The sequence below is a fragment of the Sapajus apella genome, unplaced genomic scaffold, assembly GCF_009761245.1.
Source record: "Sapajus apella isolate SASKATOON/1434 unplaced genomic scaffold, GSC_monkey_1.0 scaffold7, whole genome shotgun sequence".
NCBI classification, from domain to species: Eukaryota; Metazoa; Chordata; class Mammalia; order Primates; family Cebidae; genus Sapajus; species Sapajus apella.
The window spans coordinates 2,450,073-2,475,853 of NW_022436947.1; the positions used below are offsets into that span (position 1 = coordinate 2,450,073).

The 25,781-nt window shown below is 41.2% G+C and overlaps 1 protein-coding gene across 10 annotated transcripts in view; it reads right to left on the minus strand.

The window, feature by feature from the left end:
* Window positions 1-11,377: 11,377 nt before the first annotated feature.
* Window positions 11,378-25,781, minus strand: part of LOC116550087 (putative RNA-binding protein Luc7-like 2) — a 64,049-nt gene continuing 49,645 nt past the window's right edge. For 6 of the 10 annotated variants that reach the window (XM_032275833.1, XM_032275837.1, XM_032275832.1 and 3 more), the window contains 3 exons: window positions 22,679-22,708; window positions 17,073-17,264; window positions 11,378-12,659 (listed from right to left, as the gene is read on the minus strand). In XM_032275833.1, coding sequence (XP_032131724.1) covers window positions 12,482-12,659; window positions 17,073-17,264; window positions 22,679-22,708 — 400 coding nt within the window. In that variant the 3' untranslated portion in view covers window positions 11,378-12,481. The remainder of the gene's footprint in view (window positions 12,660-17,072; window positions 17,265-22,678; window positions 22,709-25,781) is intronic. The other 4 variants (XM_032275836.1, XM_032275842.1, XM_032275841.1 and 1 more) reach the window with 1 other exon arrangement.

Genomic DNA, 25,781 nt, shown 5'->3' on the forward strand with positions numbered 1-25,781 from the left:
TCACTGTAACCTCCACCTCCAGGGTTCAAGTGATTCTCCTGCCTCCAGCCTCCCAAATAGCTGGAATTACAGGTGCTGCCACCACACTGGATAATTTTTTGTATTTTTAGTAGAGATGGGGGGTGGGGGTGTCACCATGTTGGCCAGGCCACCCAAAGTACTGGGATTACAGGCGTGAGCCACTGCACCCAGCCAAAATTGGCAAATTTTATTGTGGGAAAATTACATCTCAATAAAGCAGTTTTTTCTTTTTAAAGGTAGCTATTAACATTTTTAGGCATCTCTATTATGGGCTTTGAAGTAGTAGGTCTTGGAGTTAATCTAAACAGCATTCGACTTCCCCAGGCCCTAGCATGATACCTTGAGTACCTTTTTGACTTTTTAAGCCTCAGCAATCTCATCTGTAAGTCCAGAGATGGTAACTTCTAGCTCAGAGATCTGATGCTGAGAAGGATGAGGAGATGATGTGGATAGGTCCTCAGGGCTGGGGTTGTTATCTAGTCTGACTTTGGGAAATGTCCTACTATTGTTGCCTAAGGTCACACAGCTTCCAAGTGGCAGATTCAGGGCTCAAACCAAAGTCTGTTTCCAAACCCCAGCTCCTGGCTGCCTGCACCGCCTCGCTACTGCCCTCTTGCGCTAGTTCTGTGCTCCCAAGTCTGCTTTGGATTCTTTTGACTTCCCCTGTAGAACACAGCGTTCTGATCAACAAACAAGATTATCTGCTTCTATGTATAACTCTAACTAAAAAATTGACATCCTGCTTTTATAAATACTTTTTAAAAACAGAAACAGGATGCAAGTCTTTTGATTTGGAAACTCTGAGTAGCAAGGAGAGGGCTTGGAAGGCCACAAGGAATCCATGCGGCTTAGGGAGAGAGGGCAGGCTTTGGCCCCAGCAACTCATCAAGGTAGACTGCGGTGCAAAGGGGCTGTTGGTGCTCTGCTGTTGGTGCTCCCAGCCATGGAAGGAAGGTTGGTGGTCAGTGCCTCCAGCTGTAAGCAGAAGCCCGGGTGTCACTCGCTGGGAGTAAGAGAAAGAGAAAGAGAACAAACCATGATGATAAATTGGTTCTGTATTACGACCAGGCAAGGGGTGGGAGAGCTGTGGCCACATCTGAGCTCTGATAAGAGCAAAGCTGGAATCTTAAATATTTAGATATGGAACCCTAAACTATGTACTTGACAAGCAATAAAAATCTTAGGGTCATTTTAGTGATTCCCACGCCTGGCTGCTGCTTCCAGCTGATGATTAACCCGGCAGTCTGAGACATGTTTAACTTCCAAGCACCTCCCAACAAACAAATCCTGTGTCTGGGACATCAGGAGCCTTTCAGCTCCTCCCAGCATCAGGGCCAAGTACCACAGGCTCAGGGCTTCCCAGGGCCAGGTGCCTGTTGGAATCACCTGTGAGGTTAAAACACAGGTGCCCAGACTCCTCTCAGTGTAGGATTCAATCTGAGTAAGCTGAGATAGTGGTAGGAGTGATCCCGGGGCCAAGAAATCTGAACATTTTTGCTTTACTTGGTGAGAAAGGAGGCTGAGTGAAAGTCTGGTCTGCTATCTGAGGAAGCTACTATTGTCTCAAGTTGGCAAGCCAAGAAATAACAATAGAAACATTATTTAGAAATATGAAAACAAATACAAGAAGAAACCGCAGGAAGCATCTTAAAGTGGTTGTTTTAAAACTAACCAGTGGTGGCCAGGCACGGTGGCTGACGCCTGTAATCCCACCCAGCACTTTAGGTGGGCAGATCATCTGAGGTCAGGAATCTGAGACCAGCCTGACCATCATGGAGAAACCCCTGTGTTCAAAAAAAAAAAAAAAAAAAAAAAAAAGCCAGGCATAGTGAGATGTGCCTGTAATCCCAGCTACTCAGGAGGTTGAGGCAGGAAGAACTGCTTGAACCTGGGAGGAGGAGGTTGCGGTGAGCCAAGATTGCACCACTGCACCCCAGCCTGGGCAACAAGAGTGAAACTCCATTTCAAACAAACAAAAATAAAGTGGTGACAGTAGTCAGAATAGTGGTTATCTTGAGAAGTGGGGACTAGTAACTGAGAAGGAGCATCAGGGAACTTTCTAGGGTGCTAGAAATGATCCGTATCTGGATCTGGGTGGGAGCTGGGCATTGGCCCTCCCAATCCATGGATTTCGCATCAGTGAATTCAACCAACCTTGGGTTTAAAATATTCGAGAAAAAATGATTTAAAAAATATATACAAACAATACAACAACTGTTTATATAGCATTTACATTATATCAGGTGTTATAAATAATTAGAAGTGACGAAGTATACAGAGGTGTGCTTAGGTTATATGCAAATACCACACCATTTTGTATCAGAGACTTGTGCACCCTAAGACTTGGCGCCTGAACACAGGAAGTGGAGGTGGAGGCTGCAGTGAACTGAGATCAAGCCACTACACTCCAGCCTGGGCAACAGTTAGATTCTGTCTCCCCAAAAAATAATTGCTGAGGGGGGTGTCCTGCAATCAATCCCCCATAGATACCGAGGAGTGACCCTATATATGTAAAAACTCATCAAGCTGTACTCTCCAGATTGTCTATTTGCCTACATATAATTTAAAAATTTTAAATGTCTGCCTCCAAAGAGGAATCAGGTTACAGGGAGACTAGATTGCCAGCAGACTTTTCTTTTTATTTTTTCAGGGACAGTCCCTTTCTGTCAACCAGACAGGAGTGCAGCAGTGTGATCATGGCTCACTGCAGCCTCAACTCTGGGCTCCTGTCATCTTCCTGCGTCCGCCTCCCAAGTAGCTGGGAGTACAGGCACAGGCCACCGTGCCTGGTTAGGTTTTAAATATTTTGTAGAGGAAGGATCTCCCTTTGTTGCCTGTGCTGGGCTCAAACTCCTGGGTTCAAGCAATCCTCCTGCCTTGGCCTCTCAAAGTGCTGGGATTACAGGTGTGAGCCACATGCCTGGCCGGGACTGATTTTTTTTTAAAAAAGCATACATTTACAAACTTAAAACCACATCCATCTTTTAAAAAGACACCATGTTCATGTCTCCTTTGATAAAAATAGGTATTTTAAAAGGTCCACGAGTCTGGTGCCCAGCCTGGGTTGAGAAGTTTTGACTTCAGAAATGCTTCCTGCAACTGCTTTTTTAAACAGCCTCTAACCCTTTCTTTCACCAAGATAAATTCTCAACAAGTTTCCATCTCTCCTTTAGAGCATGGCTTTTGCTTTCTACATGCAGAAGCTGGAAAAGAAGAGCTACACAGAGGGATGGTCTGCATGCAATTCCTCTAATTCTTCTAGTCTCTTCCCACCAGGCACTGCCAACTGCTATTGTCTGAAAGTGGCACTCAGCATTACCACCAGCCCCAGCTTATGTGGTGGAGCTTTTGAGGCTGGGCTCTGACTGAAGCTGGCCCAGCAGCTCGCAGGCCACAGAAGGGCAGCTACGGACATTTAGTTTTTCAAGTCGGGGTGGGATGGGGGCCCCCCAAATAAGGCCTTTCCCAGTTTTTCTGGTAATTCTGATGCTGTTGGTGGTTCAGAAGCCACATCTAGAACTACCCTGCTTAAAAGAATCCACGTTGCCAAAAGGGAAAAAAGAAATGTGCATATATTTTCAATCAAATTTGCTGAAGCATAATTTACACGGAAAGTATACCCATTTCAAGAGTGCCTTTTGACAAATGTAGGCTCCCACGGTAACCATTGCTAATCAAGATATGGAAGATTTCCAACACTCTAGGAAGTTCCTTTGTGTCCCTCTGCCATCAATCCTTGGTCCTCCCTGAGCTCCGGCTCCTGGCAAACCTGCTTTCTGTCCTCCAGAGACCAGTTTTGCCTGTTCTAGGATTTCACATAAAGAGAACTGATTGTACAGCATGTGGACTCTTGTGTCTCGCTCTTTTAGCTCAGCTTTTTATTTTTTAATTAGCTCGGCATGTTTTAAAGGTATTCATGTTGCTGCTTGTGTCAGTAATCCCTTCCTTTGTAGGGATATATCACAATTTATCTTTTTGTTTGTTTGTTTGTTTGAGACAGGGTCTCACTCTGTCACCCAGGATGGAGTGCAATGGTGTGATCTCGGCTCTGCTGCAACTTCCACCCTCCAGGTTCAAGCGATTCTTCTGCCTCAGCCTCCCAAGTAGCTGGGATTACAGGCACCCGCCACCATGCCTAGCTAATTTTTTTATTTTTAGTAGAGATGGGTTTTCACCACGTTGGCCAGGCTGGTCTTGAACTCCTAAGTTCAAGTGATCTGCCCACCTTGGCCTCCCAAAGTGCTGGGATTAGAGGGGTCGTCCACCATGCGGGGACTGTTTACTTTCTAATTGATGGATATTTCCGCTCTTAGGAATATAGCTGCTATGAATGTTCACATACAAGTGTTTGATTGGACATAAGTCTTCATTTCCCTTGAGTATCTATGAGGATTGCTGGGTCATCTGGTAAGGATATGCTTATTTATAAGAAGCTGCCTGTTTTCCAAAATAGCTGTACCGTGTTACATCCCCACTAGCAGATATGAGTTCCAGCTGCCCCCACATCTTCCTTCACACTTAGTGCTGTCCTTTTTTTTTTTTTTTTTTTTTTTTTTACTTTTAGTCATTCTAGTGGATGTGTAATGGGATCTCATAGTTCTTTCATTTCCTAATGACTGATGATGCTGAGTCTCCTTTTGTATGCTTATCGGCCATTTGAATATTTTCCTTAGTGATTCTGATTCAGAATGTTCAGAGATCATATTTTGAGGAATCCTGCCTAAGAATACCCATTTATATTGCCTCCAGAAAAGAGCAACTTAGAGCGATGATTGATTTATTTGCTTATTTTTTGAGACAGGGTCTTGCTTTGTCACCCAAGCTGGAGTGCAGTGGCACAATCTCAGCCCACTGCAACCTCCACCTGCAGAGTTCAGGCAATTCTGGTGCCTCAGCCTCCCGCAAGGTGCAACTACAGGTGTGTGCCACCATGCCCGGCTAATTTTTGTATTTTTAGTAGACATCGGGTTTCACCACATTGGCCAGGCTGGTCTTAAAATCCTGACCTCAGGTGATCCACCCACCTCAACCTTCCAAAGTGCTGGGATTACAGGCATGAGCCACCACACCTGGCTTAAAGTGATGATTTAAATAGAAAATCTAAGAGTTCCTCCCCCCAACTTTGTGGAAATTTTCAAAAATACAGAAAAGTTGAAAAAAAAAAGCCCAGTGATCTACTGAGATCTAACAGTGAACAATTTATTACACTTATTCTTTATATGCATGTGCTTATCTAATTGTTGAACCATTTGAAAGTAAGCCACCAGGCGCAGTGGCTCACGCCTGTAATCCCAGCAATCTGGGAGGCTGAGGCGGGCGGATCACCTGAGGTCGGGAGTTGGAGACCAGCCTGACCATCAGGGAGAAATTCCTTCTCTAGTAAAAATAAAAAAAATTAGCCAGGTGTGGTGGCGCAAGCCTGTAATCCCAGCTACTCGGGAGGCTGAGAAAGGAGAATCACTTGAACCCAGGAGGTGGAGGTTGTGGTGAGCCAAGATGGCTCCATTGCACTCCAGCCTGGGCAACAAGAGCGAAACTACAAAAAAAAAAAAAAAAAAATGGTAAGCAGCAGACATCCAGACACTTCACCCTTAATTACTTTAGCACTTATCTCCTAAGAATATTCTTCTATGTAATTGCAATTCCACCATTATACCTAATAAAATTAATAAATTCATATTTAATCCCTATCCTAATTTCTCCAGTTATTCCAGCCTTTTAAACAATTCAGTCAGAGTTCAAGCCCTTTTACTGGTTATCATGTCTTTAGTCTCCTTTATATTTCACTACCTAGTAGATTTTCCTATTGATTTCAAGTGATTTGTATCAAATTTTCCGAACAAAAATTTCAGGAAATCAAAAATATAACTGGCCAGGCAGGGTGGCTCATGCCTATACTCCCAGAACTTTGGGAGACCAAGGTGGGAGGATCACTTGAGCTCAGGAGTTTGAGACCAGCCTGGGAAATGTGGCAAGATCCCATCTCTGCAAAAATAATTTTAAAATTAAAAAAAATAATAAGGCAAGGGCGGGGGGGGTTGTGGGTGGGAGTGAAGCTGTTCAGGATGCTGAGAGAGGAGGATTACTTGAGCCCAGGAGGTCAGTTATAGTAAGCCGTTTGCAGTGCTGCACCCCAGCCTGGGCAACATGGTGAGACCTTGTCTCAAAACAAAAAATAGTCACTCATATATACCATGTTATTTGGAAAACATGGGTTTTTTTTATCTGTTAAATCAGCGTGAGAGATGCGATGAGGCTATAATAAAAGGTGCTGGAAATGGAACAGTACTTGCAGTTATCCTGCTTCGTTGATTTCAGTCCTTTTTGTTTCCTCAATGGACATTTCTGTTGCTCTCTTCTTGCCACTCCCAGCTGAGACTTACCTATCACAATACTTTATGCCAGGAAGAGCCTTGGGCTTAGAATCAAAAAGGTGTTGGCTGACTCTGTCCTGACTTCTCATTAGTCACTCAGCATGGCTCAGCTTCCTACTCTGGAAAACGGGCATGATGGTGACAGAATGTGGTCCCTGCGAGTAACCACAGCATTGTTATATGAACCAAACGAGAACGTGTGGGTTAATGTATGTTGGAAACAATGAGGCACTTCAATTCATTCCGCATTCATTGAGCATCGTCTGTGTAGGTCTCTGTGCCAGGGACAGAGGTGTGAGAAAAAGGTTGCCAAAAGCTTCTGGGAAAAGTTGCCTTGCTCTTAAGAGGCACAAGATAGAATGGTTTCTCTTCATATGGATATAGGGCTCAGATGCTATTCTGAGAGATGAAGCTGGCATGCAACTCAGTCACATAAGCCAATAAGGTCCCTTCAGAGTTTAGCCCATTTAGCGTACTTTCTTTTACAGGTAGCCAGCCAATGGCATCCAGAGACGAGTGTGAACAGCATTTGAGACTTGGAGAACCAGTCTCCCAAAGGAGCGCGAGAGCAGATTTGGTGCCGACACCAGCCTTTGACTTCTACTTTGCTGGCCCCATCTCTTGGATCCTTGCTTGATTGACAGCCCAATTCTGTGAGTCTTGATGCCTTGCTCAGCCTAAACCCTATAATGCTGGCCATTGGCTTGTTCTGATCCCCAGATATGCCTGTAGACCCAAAACCTCTAACACCCTAATGTTTCTGCTGCTACCTGGAGAACATGCAGGTGTGCTGCCTGCTGACTCCAGAGCCCCCTCTCATGCATGGCCCAGTACTACTCTGCTGACAGACCCCTGCCTGGTCTCCCCCACTCAGCCTCTGCCAAGGGAAACCCTGTTCTCTCAGCTCTCTAGCCTTTCCTAACTCCCCCAAAGGAGAAAATGGTTTTTCAAATTAACAGGCAGTACAAAGAAAAATACTGAGAAAGGGCAACTTCATATTGCCTTATTTATACCCCAGGAAATTTTAAATAATGAAGATATAATAAAATCATGATGTAGGCCAGGCACTCTAGGAGGCTGAGGCAGGCAGATCACTGGGGCTCAGGAGTTGGAGACCAGCTTTGCCAACCCAATGAAACCCTGTCTCTACTACAACTAGCCAGGCAGGGTGGTACACACTTGTCGTCCCAGCTATTCAGGGGCCTGATGCAAAAAGATCATCTGAGCCCAAGAGGTTGAGGCTGCCATGAGCCAAGATTGTGCCACTGCATCCCAGCCTGGGCAACAGAGATCCTGTCTTAAAAAACAAAAACAAAACCCACAGCATTTATTTGAAAAAACTTAAGGTAGGTAACCATTACCTAAAAACCATTTTTGAAAGAATTTATTACATCAAATAGCTTCTGCTTTTTCAGACACAAAACAAACATTAAGGATGTGTTTCAAACTATTTAAGTCAGTATAGCACGTGGTAGTGAACTATTCTGGAGGTTCCTGGCTGTGCTGGTCTTGTGTTGGGAGCAAACACTCAAGTAGCCAGGGCTACTTTACCAGTTGAAGGGACAAGTTTCAATGGTTTCACAACTGGGACAGCAGTTAACAGCTGAATATCCCATTCAATAAGTGGTTTTGTGTGTGGTGTTGTTGCTTTGAGACACAGTCTCGCTCTGTCACCAGGCTGGAATGCAGCAGAATGATCTCTGCTCACTGCAAACTCCGCCTCCTAGGTTCAAGTGACTCTCCTGCCTCAGCCTCCCGAGAACTGTGACTATAGGTGCACACCACCACGCCCAGCAAATTTTTGTATTTTTAGTAGAGACAGGGTTTCACCATGTTGGTCAGGATGGTTTTGATCTCTTGACCTTGTGATCTGCCTGCCTCAGCCTCTCAAAGTGTTGGGATTACAGGTGTGAGCCACCATGCCTGGCCTAGATATTTTTTAACTTTGTAATATTGGATTTTTAAAGCTAATATATATATATATAACTCAGTGATGGGCAGCTATCTTAAATAAATATAAATAAATAAATAAATAAGGGCTGGGTGCAGTGGCTCATTCCTGTAAACCCAGCACTTTGGGAGGCGGAGGGAGAATTGCTTGAGCCCAGGAGTTAAAGACCAGTCTGGGCAACAAAGCAAGACTCCATCTCTACAATTTTTTTTCTGAGATGGAGTTTCACTCTTGTTGCCCAGGCTGAAGTGCAGTGGCGCCATCTCTGCTCACTGCAACCTCTGCCTCCAGGGTTCAAGTGATTCTCTTGCCTCAGCCTCCGGAGTAGCTGGGATTCCAGAGATGTGCCACCACACCTGGCTAATTTTTTTTTTTTTTTTTTTGACACAAAGTCTCATTCTGTTGCCCAGGCTGGAGTGCAGTGGTGTGACCCCGGCTCACTGCAGCCTCTGCCTCCCAGGTTCAAGCTATTGTCGTGCCTTAAGCCCCCTAAGACTCCTAAGACTACAGGGTGCGTGCCACCACACCTGGCTAATTTTTGTATTTTTTTTCCTAGTAGAGATGGGGTTTCACCATGTTGGTCAGGCTGGTCTCAAACTCTTGACCTCAAGTGATCTGCCTGCCTCGGCCTCCCAAAATGCTGGAATACAGGCATGAGCCACTATACCCGGCCTCTACAAATCTTTTTTTTTTCTTTTTAAGAAATCAGCTGGACATGGTGGTACATGCCTATAATTACAGCTCCTTAGGAGGCTAAAGTGGGAGGATCACTTGTGCCCAATACTGAGGTTGCAGTGAGTTAAGGTCATGCTACTGCATTCCAGCTTGGTGATACAGCAAGACCGTATCTTAAAAAAAAAAAAAGGCCGGGCGCGGTGGCTCAAGCCTGTAATCCCAGCACTTTGGGAGGCCGAGGCGGGTGGATCACGAGGTCAAGAGATCGAGACCATCCTGGTCAACATGGTGAAACCCCGTCTCTATTAAAACTACAAAAAATTAGCTGGGCATGGTGGCGCGTGCCTGTAATCTCAGCTACTCAGGAAGCTGAGGTAGGAGAATTGCCTGAACCCAGGAGGTTGCGGTGAGCCGAGATCGCGCCATTGCACTCCAGCCTGGGTAACATGAGTGAAACTCCGTCTCAAAAAAAAAAAAAAAAAAAACGTATAAACAAATTTAACAACTATAACCAACCTTTATTTGGAAAAACTTAAATGATGTACATAACTATTACCTAAAAACCATTTTAAAAGAATTTACTACCACATCAAATGGCAAAAGTGTTTGTGGAAATTGTAATGCATACTTGGTGACAGCTCAAAAGGCCAATGTTGAAAGCTATTATTAAAAACAGATTCTTGGCCAGGCACAGTGGCTCATGCCTGTAATCCCAGCACTTTGGGAGGCTGAGGTGGGTAGATCACCTGAAGTCAGGAGTTTGAGACCAGCCTGACTGACATGTGGTGAAACCCGTCTCTATTTAAAAAAAAAAAAAAGGAAAGAAAGAAAAATTAAAAATTAAAGATCCTTAAAATGTAACATGGAAGGGAAAGATGAACTTGGAAAAGATAAAGGTAAATTAACCTTGGTTTTAGGCCTAATAACAACAAGTAAGAAAGTCTGTTTAAAAAACAAGGCTGGCAGGGGCAGGACGAGGAGGGTTGCTCATGCCTTAATCCCAGCACTTTGGGAGGCAGAGGCAGGGAAATCACCTGAGGCCAGGAGTTCCAGACCAGTCTGGGCAACACGGCGAGACCCCGTCTCTACTAAAAATGCAAAAATTAACTGGGCGTGGTGATGCATGCCTGTAATCCCAGCTACTTGGGAGGCTGAGGCAGGAGAGTCACTTGAACCCAGGAGACGGAGGTTGCAGTGAGCCAAGATCGCACCACTGCACTCCAGCCTGGGCAACAAGAGAAACTCTGTCTCAAATAAACCAACAAGCAAACATACGTGTCTATTTAAGGAGGCTTTTTCCCTTAGGCTTAGTTGGTGTTGAGAAGCTCAGCAAAGGGGCTTTGGGGTACTACCTGGTAACAGCAAAACGAAGGAAACCTGAAGGTGAAAATTTAGGAAAACACCCCCTAGAGGGACAAGTTATCCTTTCTACCAGTCACCAACACAGAAGACCAAAAGTTGTATATAAGAAAATGATATAAAGATTTAAGATTTGAGAGTTACTCTAATTCAGTGGCATCAGTCATGCAAACAGCCCTGCAGTTGAAGTGGTCTCCTGCGGCGCAAAAGCCGGAGTGGCAGTGCACTTCATGGCTATCATGCCCTGTTGGTGTTGGGACTGCCTGTATCACCTAGAAACCACAACTGCAGTAACCACTGATAATACAGACCTGTTACTTCTACAAGTGTTCAATTCCAACTGTACATACGTTTTAGAGTTCAAAATCTAAGTCCAGAAATACTACTCTAATGGGCCAGGTCCCAGACATTCTTCCTCACACCAACCAGCTAGTCTCCTTTTGATCTTACTCCAAACCCCAATGTACTAAATCCGAAGTGCCTATAAAGATTTAGAACAGCACAGACTACCAGGAACAAAGTAGATATAAAACATTTCTCAGCAACCAAAAATAAAAGAAGGGAAATGGGCCATTGATGCAGATGGGGCTCTTGGATTAAATGCCATATAAATTGCATGTGTGGAGCCAAATACGGCCGAAAACCTTCAGTTAATGAAGCATAGTTTGGCAAATTGGGAACTTGATGACAGTTTTGTTGTTTTTTAAATGTGAATCTGGTATCACTTAGAATGGCCTCAGTTTCCTATTCTCTCACCACCTTCACAGGGGCCCACATGCCTGTGACATCAAATCTGTCAAACCTGGGGATGAAGGACATTAACAGTTCTTGAAAGGTGGCCTTAGTTAATTATACCCACTATAAGATACTAATTTCATTACTTAAGGAATTTTTTGTTCCTCAGAATTTCCAGAATCACAAGTGATACCTGCCAATTACAGTTTAAGTTACTAGTGGATATACAGCTCTTCAATGCAGAAACTTAAGTCTCATTATGTTGGTTACATATACCGTTTTTATTTGGGTTTGCTGAATAGGAACACCCAATTTCTTCTACAGGTCCATTCCTTCTCTGTAACGGTCACTACAAACAACCCTGATGTGGCTGGAATATAGTCAGCAAGGGGCCCACGTGAACAGCTCATCTGGAATCTCTGTAAGTACGTATTTATGTCCTTTGGTGCCTTGCACAGTAAGGCACTTATATTAATGATATAACAGAATAGAGGAAATGCCCACAGCAAATAGTTCTAGTGACAATTTACTAGACAAGTTACAGTTTAATAATGGTGGTGGTGATTGTTTCTTTCATTTTATTATTATGTTTTACAATAAGGGTGTAGCCTTTATACTCCACACACACAAAATAAAACAAGTGCTTATTACGAAGAATCCCTGCCCCCACCCCCCAAGAACATCCTGAATATAGCAATTCAACAGAACAGAAAAATCAAGACAAGTTCGATTTCAAAATTTCAATAAAAAAGCAAAAGTATGTAATGCAACAGCTGTTCAATTTCCAACTCTAAACAGGCACCATTAAACAAAAAAACCCAGTATTTTAAATTTCTCCAGCACACATTCCAGGATCAATGCTCTGAACTGTAATCACTAGTAATTCATAACGGGAGTAGAGCCTTAGAATGGAAGCTACAGTGCTTCCCTGTCCCACTTCTCTTACAATTGGGGAGTGCAGGTTAAGGGATACAAAGTCAGAGAAAAGAAGAATTTAAAAGAAAATGCCCAAAGCTGCAGCTGTTTGGACTAGGAAGACAGCATTTTACAAATGTTCAAAAAATCCCAAGGCAAGTAACACAATTTGTTCACTATCACTCTTACTTGAAAGAATAAAGAGATCAGCATCTTATTATATAAAACGGTACTTTCAGAACTGTATTACAGGTTCACCAGAAACTATGGATGTAGTTTTAGGCATCATCAAGGAAAACAGGTTCAGTTCAGATCAAGTTAGATACTGTACATCTAGCCTAGCTGGATCTGGTGTCTGGATCTGCTTACTGTCACCCTGAACAGCTGTGAACTAAACAATAGTACGTAACTCCGTAGGAAGCTTAAGGATTGAAGAAATGTACACAGCTAGTTAGATCTCCCCTGCTTCGCGCTCTTCAGAGCTCCTCCTGTCTTCTGATCTGCCATTAGCACTCTCATAGGACCGCTTCTTATCTTTCCGATCTCTGTCACGAGGTGATCTGTCTCTTGAACTCCTGTCTCTGTCACATGATGCTAAGTCTTGGTCTCTGAATCTTTCTTTTGAGGATCTGAAAAATATTAATTTGAGGAGCAAAATATGTTGGGAAACCCAAAAACCCAAATTAAAGAATAGGCTAAATGTTAAGCTATTGACAGCTGAAGATATATCGAAGAATATACACAAGACAGAGGAGTCAGTTTTCTGACAAAATACAGTGCACTACCATAGTTGATAAGGGCACTAAAACAAGAAGATGGGTGAAAAACAAATAGCTGAGGGTCAGAAGGCTAAAATAATTTCTTACAGGCTACTCTCATTATCTCAGAGACAACACAGTTCCTCCAATTCATAAAAGGTATTTTAATATAAAAAATAATATATAGATAATAGCTTTAAAAAGTGAAGGGTATTATTTAAATTTTCAATGACTTAGAACAGAGGCCAGATGGTGAATATCTGGGGTGCTGTGGGTCCATGCAATCTCTGTGGCAGTGTTCTTCCTTTTCTTTTTAGAATGTAAAAACCATCCATAGCTTGCTGGTTGTACAGGCTACCGGCCAGATTTGGCCTATCGGCAACAGTCTGCCAACACCTGACTTAGGTAAGATTACTACTCAATTATTAGTAATATGGATTTAAATAACCACTTTATTTTTAAAATCTACTCATCTTGAGTTAGCTTATTCAACCAACAAGGGGGAAATAAGACAAAGATGCTCACACTAATAAATCTTGATTAGCCATTAACTGTTTACTACCCCCTCCATTCCCATACCCAACTTCAAAAAGAAAGGTAGGTAACAATCAAAAGGAAAACCAAACATACTATGAAATCAGAACATGGAATCTTCTATACTTCCAACATCTAGAATTCAACAAATTACATTTATTTGGTTCTTTACAGGTGACACAGTACTTTCACATAATTGTCTCATTTCAGTCATATTCAGAATTAGGATCTGAGGCACTACCAAGAACCTGAATAAGTAATACTTTAAGAAAAATAAAAAATGTGACTGTTCAGTTTTAGAAATATAGTTAAGGAGGGTTAAACAAAAGTTCTAAAATAATATCAACTTTCAGCATTCTACTTAATGTTTTAATAAACTTAATTTAAAAATGATGTAAAAAGGCTGAGTGTGGTGGCTCACACCAGCACTTTGGGAGGCCAAGGCAAGCAGATCACTTGAGGTCAGGAGTTCAAGATCAGCCTGGCCAACGTAGTGAAACCCATCTGTACTTAAAATACAAAAAATTAGCTGAGTATGGTGGTGCACACCTGTAGTCCCAGCTACTCGGGAGGCTGAGGCAAGAGAATCGCTTGAACCTGGGAGGCGGAGGCTGCAGTGAGCCTAGATCGCACCACTGTACTCCAGACTGGGTGACAGCGTGAGACTCCATTTCAAACAAACAAAAAAGAAAAATCACATAGTGCCAAGACTAGTAATTTCAAGTCTACACTAGCCCTATCCATAGCCTTTGTTGGAATAAAATATGAAAAGAGACAGTAGAAATGATACCTAAAAATAAGGACACTAGATGCTAAACAGTCCTAAAGTCAGTAATAATAACTGAAAGACAGCTATGAGATGAGTATCAACTACTATGTCCCAACATAAGCGGCTTCCATACACTATTTTACTCAAACGACCAATAATCTCAAAGCAGGTATTCTTACCAACTCCACTTAGTAGATGGGGAAAGACAGGTGGGATAATTAAATTACTTAGCCAAGACCAGATGCAGTGGCTCACACCTGTAATCCCAGCACTTAGGGAGGCCAAGGCGGGTAGATTACCTGAGGTCAGGAGGTCGAGACCAGCTTGACCAACAAGACAAAACACTGTCTCTACTGAAAATACAAAAGTTAGCCAGTTATGGTGGCATGGGCCTGTAATTCCAGCTACTTGGGAGACCGAGGCAGGAGAATTGCTCCCAGGAGGCAGAGGTTGCAATGAGCCAAGATCATGCCACTACCCTCCAGCCTGGGCAACAGAGTGAGACTCCTTCTCAAAAAAATAATAAATTACTTAGCCAAAACCAATGAACCCAAAGTCAGACTACAAAGTCCGACTTTGAAGTCTGCATTAAACATGTTTGAACAGAGCAAAAAGAAAGCTGCAAATGGTCCTCGTTTACACAGGGTACTGTTGCCAGGAAGAGGTCACAAAGGCAATCTACTTATATCAGAGACCAGTATTTCAGAGAAGGAAAAGGAGAACAGCAAAACATAAAAGGCTTTAAAATGAGAAACTTTACCTTGAAAAATTAAACCCAAATATATAGCAATAACTTGATGTTGTATGTAATACCAAGTAGGTTTTAACAGCAATTATCTCATAATTTTTGTAAAAACAAAGAATGATGCTTTAAAAGAGAATAATTTGAATTCAAAGATGAGAAAGTGCTTGATAAAAGCAAAACTTTTAATAATTTTACAAAAATAATCCTCTTTATGAACATGCTGACATCTCAGATATGAGGGGTATCATGTAGTACGGTGGAAAATTTCCTATACAACTTCATAAATGCAGGAAGTATCAGGGACTAAGATAACACAATCGCAGATGAGGGAACTTCACTCCCATCCTTCCCATACCCACCACCAATAAAGACATTTAAGAGTTCAGCAACACCAACAACGACAGTTGGGCGGATTGACACAAGAAAATGTCTAAACCTTCCATCACCTCGCAGGATAATTCTGAAAATTCATTGTGCAGATAAAAGTTAATTTTTAAAAAATGCTTATTTCTGAACACTGCACTGAGAGTAGACCCCAAAATCCAGTTTCAAGAGTGTGAGATAAGAGGCCTACAAATCACTCTGTCCCTCACAAACTCCCTGCTCATTCTCCACATTTGCCTAGGATATTCACTCTATATGGAATATCTTTTTCCTAGCTGATTCTACCTGTTCAAATTTTATTGCCTATCTGAAGCCATTTTTGATTACTCTGTTATACGCCTCATCTAAACTCTTGGACCATTTACTCTATGATAAGCAGTTTAGAACTTTATAACATGTGGTAGTCTCATGCCAGTCTAATTATTGTCAGAGATGTTGGTCCTGTGTTCTAACTCACAGAGGAAGCCTTTTTTCCTTTTATTTTGAGAGACGGAGTCTTACTCTGTCATCCAGGCTGGTGTGCAGTGATGCAATCTCGGCTCACTGCAACCTCTGCTTCAGGTTCAAGCAATTCTCCTGCCTCAGCCTCCTGAGAAGCTGGGATTACAGGCATGCGCCACCATGCCCGGCTAATGTATGTATTTTAGTAGAGATGGGGTTGGGTGGCCAGGCTGGTCTTGAACTCTTGATCGCAAGTGATCTGCCCACCTGAGTATCCCAAAGTGCTGGGATTACAGGTGTGAGACACCATGCCCAGCCTCACTTAGGAAACTTCTTAGAGCAACTTAAAGTTGTTCAACTATGTTATACGTCTTTATTATGTTTTTCTAAGTCTAGTACAGCAGAACGTATACAATTATTATTAAAACCACCTTAAGGACTACTAAAAACATGGCCAGAATATAAGAAATAAAATATTGTTTGAGAGCCTATTAACAAACTCAGCTTGTGAGTGATTTCAGGGAATGGAAAGTTGAGTCAAAGAAAAAGGGGAAAGATTTTAACAGCTTTCCATGGATTTTATTATAGATTTTATGTGGAGTAATCCACAGAGTATGTAAGACTAGTAGGTACTAGGCACTCAAAAAATGTTTATCATACATATACTTAAGAATACTTGTCAAGAAAAAAGCAATTTTAAACATGGCTTGCATTACACAGAAATTACCTGGTTTAAGGGCCATCATGTGACCTGAGAAGTTCTGAGAGTTTGATCTGTACAGACTATGAGTGCCAAACTCCTCTACCATATTATAATCCTTTGCCTATTCTTAATAGATATTCAAGTCCTCAAACATACCTTACCCTATGTCTGCACCTTTTGAATTTTTTCATTATACCAAGGTGGTCTTGAAACTTCCTTAAGATTATGAGTCTGCCCTGCCAAGCTAAAGGTATATAACAATACATATTTATAGTGCAGATTAAACAAGAATATACAAGAATGTGTCTGCTCTGAGAAAGCATCTCAGCTCAAATTAAAGCGAAACAACTCTTTTAATGAAGGGACTTCTCAGAGCCCCTAATTTGCTGATACATACTAAGGGCATTGGTACTTAAAATTATTTACCTGTAAAGAACTTTTTTTCCAAGACATACTAAGCAGAGAAAAGCAATAACCTCTGCACATATTGGTTCCAATTTCTTGCTCTGGCTCATTAAGTATATTCTTTCAAAACTATCCATATAATCACAGAAAAATGTTTTATACCAACACACAAATGTGTACATATTACCAGATGCAAAAGTTTCAAACCAATAATCTAAACTCTAAACATAAGTAACATAAGTAAACATAACCAACTCTAAAACATTAAGGTAGCTCCATATCCTCTGATTGACACATCAATACCTCCTCTTGGATCGTTCTCTGCTCCTATCTCTAGAACTGTGCCGACTTCTCTGGTGGCTACGGCTGCGGCTACGGCTGCTGGAGCGGGACCTGTGGCGATGGCGTTTCTCCCGAGATTTAGATCGAGTTCTCCTCTTGCGTTCACGTGACATGGAGCGAGATCGATGTCTGCGATGCTCTCTGGACCTGGATCTACCAGACAAGATGTGATTTTGTTTTTACCTTTGTAAGTAATACATTTTGCTTTTATTATCTTGATCGCAAGTTTTTTTTTTTTTTTTTTTTTTTTTGAGACGGAGTTTCTCTCTTGTTCTGCAGGCTGGAGTGCAATGGCGCGATCTCGGCTCACCGCAACCTCCGCCTCCTGGGTTCAAGCAATTCTCCTGCCTCAGCCTCCCGAGTAGCTGGGACTACAGGCGTGCGCCACCATGCCCAGCTAATTTTTGTATTTTTAGTAGAGACGGGGTTTCACCATGTTGACCAGGATGGTCTTGATCTCCTGACCTCGTGATCCACCTGCCTCGGCCTCCCAAAGTGCTGGGATTACAGGCGTGAGCCACCGCGCCCGGCCTAAAGCCTATTCTTTAATGAGAAACTTTTTTAAGTATTCTTACTTAATGACAATTATATTGCAAGTCAGCTAACTCTACACTAAATTGCTGGTGTGTTAACAGCTACATATTAGAATTCAAAAATAAAACACTAATAATTCTCAGCCAGGCACCGTGGCTCACACCTGTAATCCCAACACTTTGGGAGGCTAAGGCAGGAGGATCGCTTGAGCTCAGGATTTCGAGACCAGCCTAGGCAACATGGCAAAACACTGTCTCTATAAAACATACAAAAATTAGCTGGGCACAGTGGCACATGCATGTAGTCCTAGCTACTCAGGAAGCTGAGGTGGGAGGATCACTTGAGCCTGGGAGGTCAAGGCTGCTGCAATGAGCTACGACCATACCACTGCAGTCCAGCCTGGGCAACAGCGTGAGACTCTGTCTTAATAAAAATAACAAAACAACATAAAAAACAAGACACTGATCATTCTCAGAGATCAATCAGTATTTTTTTTTTTTGATCAATCAGTATTGTATAAATTTATATCAGAAATAGTTTTTCAAGTGAAAGCAACTTTTGAACCACTACTATATGCCAGGGACTGTATTTAGATGTGTTATGAATTTCATTTAAAGATTTTATTTTGAACATTTTTTGTATTCTCTAGAAATTAAATATGCCTGACAGACCTGGACAGAAGGGAAGAGATGAGGAAGAATACCGTTCAGGATAAATTAATTACTCTCTCTGAATTAGAAAGCTGAGATAACCAGAGAAGTAAGTGTTTAATGTCCATAATATGTGTGCCTAGTTGCAGTGTAATCAAAACAGAGCAAGGGCCAGGAGTGGTAGCTCACACCTATAATCCCAGCACTTTGGGAGGCTGAGGTGTGAAGAATACCCAAGCCCAGGAATTCAAGGCTACAGTGAGCTGTGTTCACATTCCAGCCTGGGTAACAGACAGCAAGACAAAACATACACAGTAAGACATTTCTCTATTCAAGGAACACAGTTTGGGAGAAAGAAAACTTGCAAAAATAATTTTTGAGAACTTGACTCAGATTGCAAAAAATATATTTCTAATGAGTATACAGAAGTATAGAAGGAAAAACATTCTGAAAAGCCAGAAGATTTACAATCCAGGTGCTGGCAAAATAAAAATATTTTTAAAAAAGAAAAAAAACCCAAATGGTAAGACACTTTTATAGCCTTCACCAGGTCACAAACTAACTTGGGGTGGGTCGGGGTATGTGATGAGGGTGGAAATGACATGCAGAGGACATAAACGTGACAGAAAACAAGGGAAAACAGAGGCATACAACTTTGTTAGAAGAGTCACTTTAAGAATGATGAAAATGTTCTTAACTGGATTATGGTGACAGTTGCACAGCTTTACATTTGCTTAAAAAAAATCACTGACTTCGGAGTAAATCTTTTTATACCTCAATAAAACTGTTTAACTTTTTTTTTTTTTTTTTTTTAAAGACAAGGTTTCACCATGTTGGTCAGGCTGGTCTTGAACTCCCGACCTCAGGTGATCCGCCCACCTTGGCCTCCAAAGTGCTTGGATTACAGGCGTGAAGCACCACACCCGGCCAAAACTGTTTAAGTCACTTTAAGAATGTGAGATTTGCTCATAATTTGATACAGCAAGTTCAAAATCATACAGATGAGATAGTTCACAAATAGGGTAAACTTATCTTCAACTGATTACTTTGTTATAAAGGATGTTTAAAAGCATTCAGCTTACATCAACATTATAGTCAAAGAAAGGCATATGACATGAACGTAGCTTTAGCCATACTTAAAGAGAGTTACTTCTGGCTGGGCACAGACGCAGTAGCCTGCATCTGTAATCCCAGCACTTTGGGAGGCCGTGGTGGGAGGACTGCTTAAGCCCAGGAGTTCAAGACCAGCCTGGGCAACATAGGAAAATCCCATATCTACAAAAAAAATTTTTTTAATTAGCTGGATATGGTGGCACACAGATGTGGTTCCAGCAACTCAGGAGGCTGAGGGAGGAAGACTGCTTGAGCCTGGGAGATTGAGGCTGCAGTGAGCTGTGTTAGCACTACTACTCCAGCCTAGGCGACAGAGTGAGACCCTCTCTCAAAAAACAAAGTATTTCCACAGTTAAAAAGAATAATTCCAAAAGGAAGCAGAGGGGAAAAAATATAAAACGCTTATCAAATGATCTTTTGTTTAACCACTCATTTTGAGTTATTATGAATGCTATTTCTTCCAATGTATAACTTTATTCATCTTTCAAAAAATTCTAGATAATTCATTCAAAAAATATTTACTAGGTCTTTTTGCACTGTTCTACGTACCAAGAGAGGGCAAGTAGCAAATAAGTTCCTGAACACTTAGCGCTTATGCTCCAGAAAGGGATCTATACAGGTTTGCAGGCAGTAAATAAAGACATGTCAGGTGACTTAAAACATCTATTACCAGGCATGGTGACTCATGCCTGTAATCCCAGCACTTTGGTAGGCCGAGGTGGGCTGATCACTTGAGGTCAAGAGTTCAAGACCAGCCTGGCCAACACAGTGAAACCCTGTCTCTACTAAAAATACAAAAAAAGACTTAGCAGGGTGTGGTGGTACGTGCCTTGTAATCCCAACTACTAGGAAGGCTGAAGCAGGAAAATCACTTGAACCTGGGAGGAGGAGGTTGCAGTGAGCCCAGAACGTGCCACTGCACTCCAGCCTGGACAACAGAGCAAAACTTCGTCTCAAAAAAAAATTTTAAGATGTATTATGTAGGGTGAAGAAAGAGAAAAGAGAGGTATTATTTATACGGAATAAGCAGAAAGGCTTTTCTGATAGGATGGCACTGAAGCAAAGCTGAAAGAAGAAAAAGGGGAACAAGTGAACCAGCAATCTCAGAGAAGAGTGCTTCAGGCTGAGGGAACACAGATGCAAAGGCCCTGAGGTGGGAGAAAGGCCAGTGTGGCTGGAATGAAGTGAGCAAAAGGGAGTGACATCAGGGTCTTACAGGGAGGATGACCAGGTAACTTTATTGTTCAAACCAGAAGGCTCTGAATAAGTTATTGATTGAGTGTATTGAGAAGCTATTAATAAATATTCTGAGATAAAAGACATAAACCAGAACTATCCCAGGACAGTTTGGGCTATACCAAGCTTGTCCAACCAGCAGCCTGCAAGCCACATGCTGCCCAGGACGGCTTTGAATGTGGCCCAACACAAATTTGTAAATTTTGTCAAAGTATTACGAGATTTTTTTTTTGCAATTTTTTTTCCCAGCTGATCTGTTATCATTAATGTATCTTAGGGAAGCCAAAAGATTGGACACCCCTGGGCTACACCGTCACCCTATGTAAAAGCTATGGTAAAGATGTTACTTCCTCTCATGAATGAGATGAAAAATCTCTGCAAAGTTTGAACAGAGGGCTGACATAATGTATTTCATCTTTTAAGGGGCTTGTTCTGGCTGATGTGTGAAAAACAGAATGAGGTGAAAAGGGAGAGTGGGCAAGCACAGAGAAGTAAGGAGCCCAGTTACAAGGCAAACGCAGTATCTAGGTAACAGGACTAGAGGAGCAGAAATTCAATTTCTGGCCCAAATATCTAAAGATGTTCTATGTGCAATACTTTGTGTTCGACAAAGGGACCAGCTTATATTAAACAGTAAACAAGAATAGTATCATAGTTTAATATTTCTACTTCTCATATTGGATCACAGAAATTCACCATTATTGGTGAACATAAATTAGCTGACACAACTGGTCCCACTTATTAATGTTTTTAGTGTTTTAGGCAGAAATACCATTGAAAAACGTAGCTAACAAAACCATAAGGTTTTTCTTTCTTCTTTTTTTTTTTTTTTTTTTTTTTTTTTTTTTTTGAGACAGAGTCTGTCTATCACCCAGGCTGGAATGCAGTGGCACAGTCTTTACAACCTCTACCTCCCAAGTTCAAGTGCGTCTTACACTTGAACCTCCCAAGCCTCCCAAGTAGCTGGATTACACGCACCCGCCACCACACCTGGCTAATTTTTGTATTTTTAGTAGAGATGAAGTTTTTTGCCATGTCGGCCAGGCTGGTCTTCAACTCCTGACTTCAGGTGATCCGCCTGCCTTGGCCTCCCAAAATACTGGGATTACAAGCGTGAGGCACTGCACTCAGCCAAATTTTTCTTTTATAACAACAAATTCTCTACTTTTTAAGGAAAACTTCTTGGAAAATAGTCTCTGGAGCTGAGTACTCGGAAGGTTTCAAAAAGAAGATGTGATCTGAACAAGAGGAAGGGTAGAATTTAGAAAAGACTGAGAAAAGAGCATTCTAGGTGGGAATGGATCCATGAAGAAAAGTTCAACGATTAGAATGAGAATGGCAAGTGAAGAACTGAGAAAAAGTGAAGTACAACATATTTCCCTGCCTTTCTCAGACAAAAAATGAATCACAAACTAGCAAAAACTAAAAAAAGGTTTCAAACCCCAAATTTTAACGCTGAAAGTCAAAAAAAGTAGTCTTGCTCTTCAAGGCTGCGAATGCCTCTCTGAAAAGCTTTCTGTGATCACCGTTCAAAGGAATGAGCAATAAACTCATAACAAGCTCACATAACGTAAAGACTGGAAGGTATACTAAACATTTGGTTTTGCTTATCCCACAGTGGATCTATCAAAATTTTATCCAACCATAACCTACTTGTATTTTCAATAGGTACAACCTCTTAGAAAGTGTTTCCTAAATATATCATCCAAATTTATTTTTTTAAACTTAATCTTTTTACATATGTACTCTGAGCATCTAACGATTTCAAACTATATATACATAAATTTTTTTGAGACAGAGTCTCGCTCTGTCACCCAGGCTGGAGTGTAGTTGCAGAATCTTGGCTCACTGCAATCTCTGCCTCCCAGGTTCAAGCAATTCTCTGGCCTCAGCATCCCGAGTAGCTGGGATTACAACTGTGCACCACCATGCCCGGCCAAAAAAGAAAATTTTTTAAAGACCATTTAATCTATAAAAACTACCTCTGAAAAAGACACCTTCACTACTTGTATGTGTCTTATGTAATACACCTACCTTTTCGGATTCTTGCTGTGAGATCGGGACCTAAAAAAAGAATATGTAGTTTTAGAAAAGTGGCTATAAGAAAACAGTGCAATGTTACATTATATTCTTCCTGATTTCTAATGTTCATATTAATCTTACAAATATAAGGCACGTACCTATGCACACAAAATTTACCACAAACTGTACAGATTTCTTAACCTTGCCAAGGTTTGCTTAACTCAGAATACCTGGCTTTTTTGAGAAGGAGTTTCGCTCTTGTTACCCAGGCTGGAGTGCAATGGCGCGATCTCGGCTCACCGCAACCTCCGCCTCCCGGGTTCAGGCAATTCTCCTGCCTCAGCCTCCTGAGTAGCTGGGACTACAGGCACGCACCACCATGCCCAGCTAATTTTTTGTATTTTTAGTAGAGACGGGGTGTCACCATGTTGACCAGGATGGTCTCGATCTCTTCACCTAGTGATCCACCCGCCTCGGCCTCCCAAAGTGCTGGGATTACAGGAGTGAGCCACCGCGCCCGGCTACCTGGCTCTTAAAAGAGTATGTTCCTAGGAAATTAAAACACAGTACAGGTTGAGTGCTCCTTCTCTGAAACGCTAAGAATCAGAAATGATTAGGATTTTTTTCTTTCTTCTGTGTTTTTTCAGGTTTTTTGAAATTTTTTTGTTGCCTGGGTGGTCTTGAACTCCTAGACACAAGTGATCCTACCACGTTGGCCTTCCAAAGTGCTGGGATTACAGGCACCCAATATATTTTTTTAAAACTTTGAAGTGTCTGCATTATAATTTATTGCTTCAGCATCTAAATCCAAACACTGAAATCTGAAATGCTTTAATAAGCATCTCCTTTAAACACTGTCAGCACCCAAGAAGTTTCAGTTTTTGAAACTCACTGGATTTGATTTTTTGGATTTGGGACGCTCAACCTATATATTACAACTTGCTATTCAGAGACCACTTAATAGCTTGGAAAAAACTCTTTTATATCTCTGTCATTTCTTTTTTCCCTTCTGGGAACAGAGTGAAATTTCTATGGTCTGAGATCTATATACTTTCGGAGCTACATCATCATACTATTATCTCTGGAACACCTAGTTCAATCTTACAATGTGTTTCTTCAAATGAGATACTCTACATAAGGCATTTGTCACATTTCCTAGCACACAGTTAATGCTCAATAAAATGTAAATATTATGGTGAGTAGGTCACCACAGGGTTTTTTTTTTTTTTTTTTTTTTTAGATGATACATACCATTGTTGAAAGCATGGCTTTGAGATCAGCCAGATTTGAGTTTTATTTTCTGGTTCTATCATTCACTGTCTGTGTGACCTGATTAAGTTCTATATCATCCCTCAGCTTAGTCTGTCACTAGCAAAAGAGGGACAGTAATATAAATTTTACTGGGGTGGGGCTTATAAAGATTAGATGAATATGGATAAATTCCTGACTATAGTACCTGGCATAAAATAAGCACCCGATAAATGATTACGATTCTTTTCTTTTATCCCACCTTGTATAATTTTATACTAGGTTCTAATTTCCTCATCTTCAATACTTCCATATTTAAACTCGTAGAATCAACAACATTTTTTTTTTTTTTTAAACATTTCTGAAACAGGGTTACATTGTATAACCACTGTCAAAAGAAACTTGCCATTTGGCAAAGGAGTAAGATGTGATATACTTTTTCATCATCTACAAGTGTGAAAATGTAGTCCTGCAAAGAAACTTTGGTCCATGTTACTGTCACCTCAGTTGAATCTTAAAATGAGATTCTCACTTTTACTTAAAATTCCATTTATATATTAAAATACTGGGCAATATTCCCATAAGGACTTAGTATACAGAAAAGAACAAGCAGATGAAAGCTCTGAGGTAAGCTTTATGGTAAATGAAGAAATCTCTCTCTCTCAACAGAGGACTGACATCACTTCCCCTAAAAAGGGACCATATACACATGTGGTTTTGTTTCACTTTGTCATTATGGTACAAGAAGATTACCTGGTTATAAGCCATGTAACACAAATGAAGTCTGCTTGAACTTCTTGAAATATACTGAGTACAATATGCTCAAAGACTGGAGGAAGTGAGCATAAAACCTAATATTACAAAGGGTTTTAATGAGCTTAAGCACATCTGATAACTCTAAAGAGATGGTATTTAAATTTCAGACATGTAATATGATTCAGGGAAAACTATAAATTAGGACTACAGGCAAATCCTTTGTGATACAACTATCCATCCTAAAGCTGGTGAAGAAGTTATAAAGATGAATTACAGGCCGGGCGCGGTGGCTCAAGCCTGTAATCCCGGCACTTTGGGAGGCCGAGGCAGGTGGATCACGAGGTCAAGAGATCGAGACCATCCTGGTCAACATGGTGAAACCCCGTCTCTACTAAAAATACAAAAAATTAGCTGGGCATGGTGGCACGTGCCTGTAATCCCAGCTACTCAGGAGGCTGAGGCAGGAGAATTGCCTGAACCCGGGAGGCGGAGGTTGCGGTGAGCCGAGATCGCGCCATTGCACTCCAGCCTGGGTAACAAGAGCGAAACTCCGCCTCAAAAAAAAAAAAAAAAAAAAAAAAAAAAAAAGATGAATTACAAAATAATGTTGCCACCATGATGCTATGTGATTTTAGTTGCCAATGGGTAAAAGTGACTCAAAAGAATGTTTAGACATTCCAAATACTAAGAATTATAAGATTTTATCAATTAATGAATACAATGTAAGAAAAATTATATACAATTAGGTATTATTACTTAACTTTTTAATAGTTTATAGCTCCCAGAATTGAGGAAATTTAAAAAATCCCTTCAATGAAACAATCCCCCCTCAAACCTTTTAACAAAATACATCATAAAAACAAAAATAATTCTGTGCTAACCTGGTACAAGTCTAGACCAACATGAAAAATCAAAGGAGTAGAAAAAGACTGTTATATATCTTACAAGATATGAAGCGTTCTTTATGCACTCTTCCACAGATTTTTAGAAGAAATCACATTCAGTTAAATGGCCAAGAGTTAAGATATTTGTATAATTAAACATTTACATAATTTGCACAGCAATATTTTTTAAAGTAAGCAGAAGTTTCCCATCTCCCATAACAGATTTA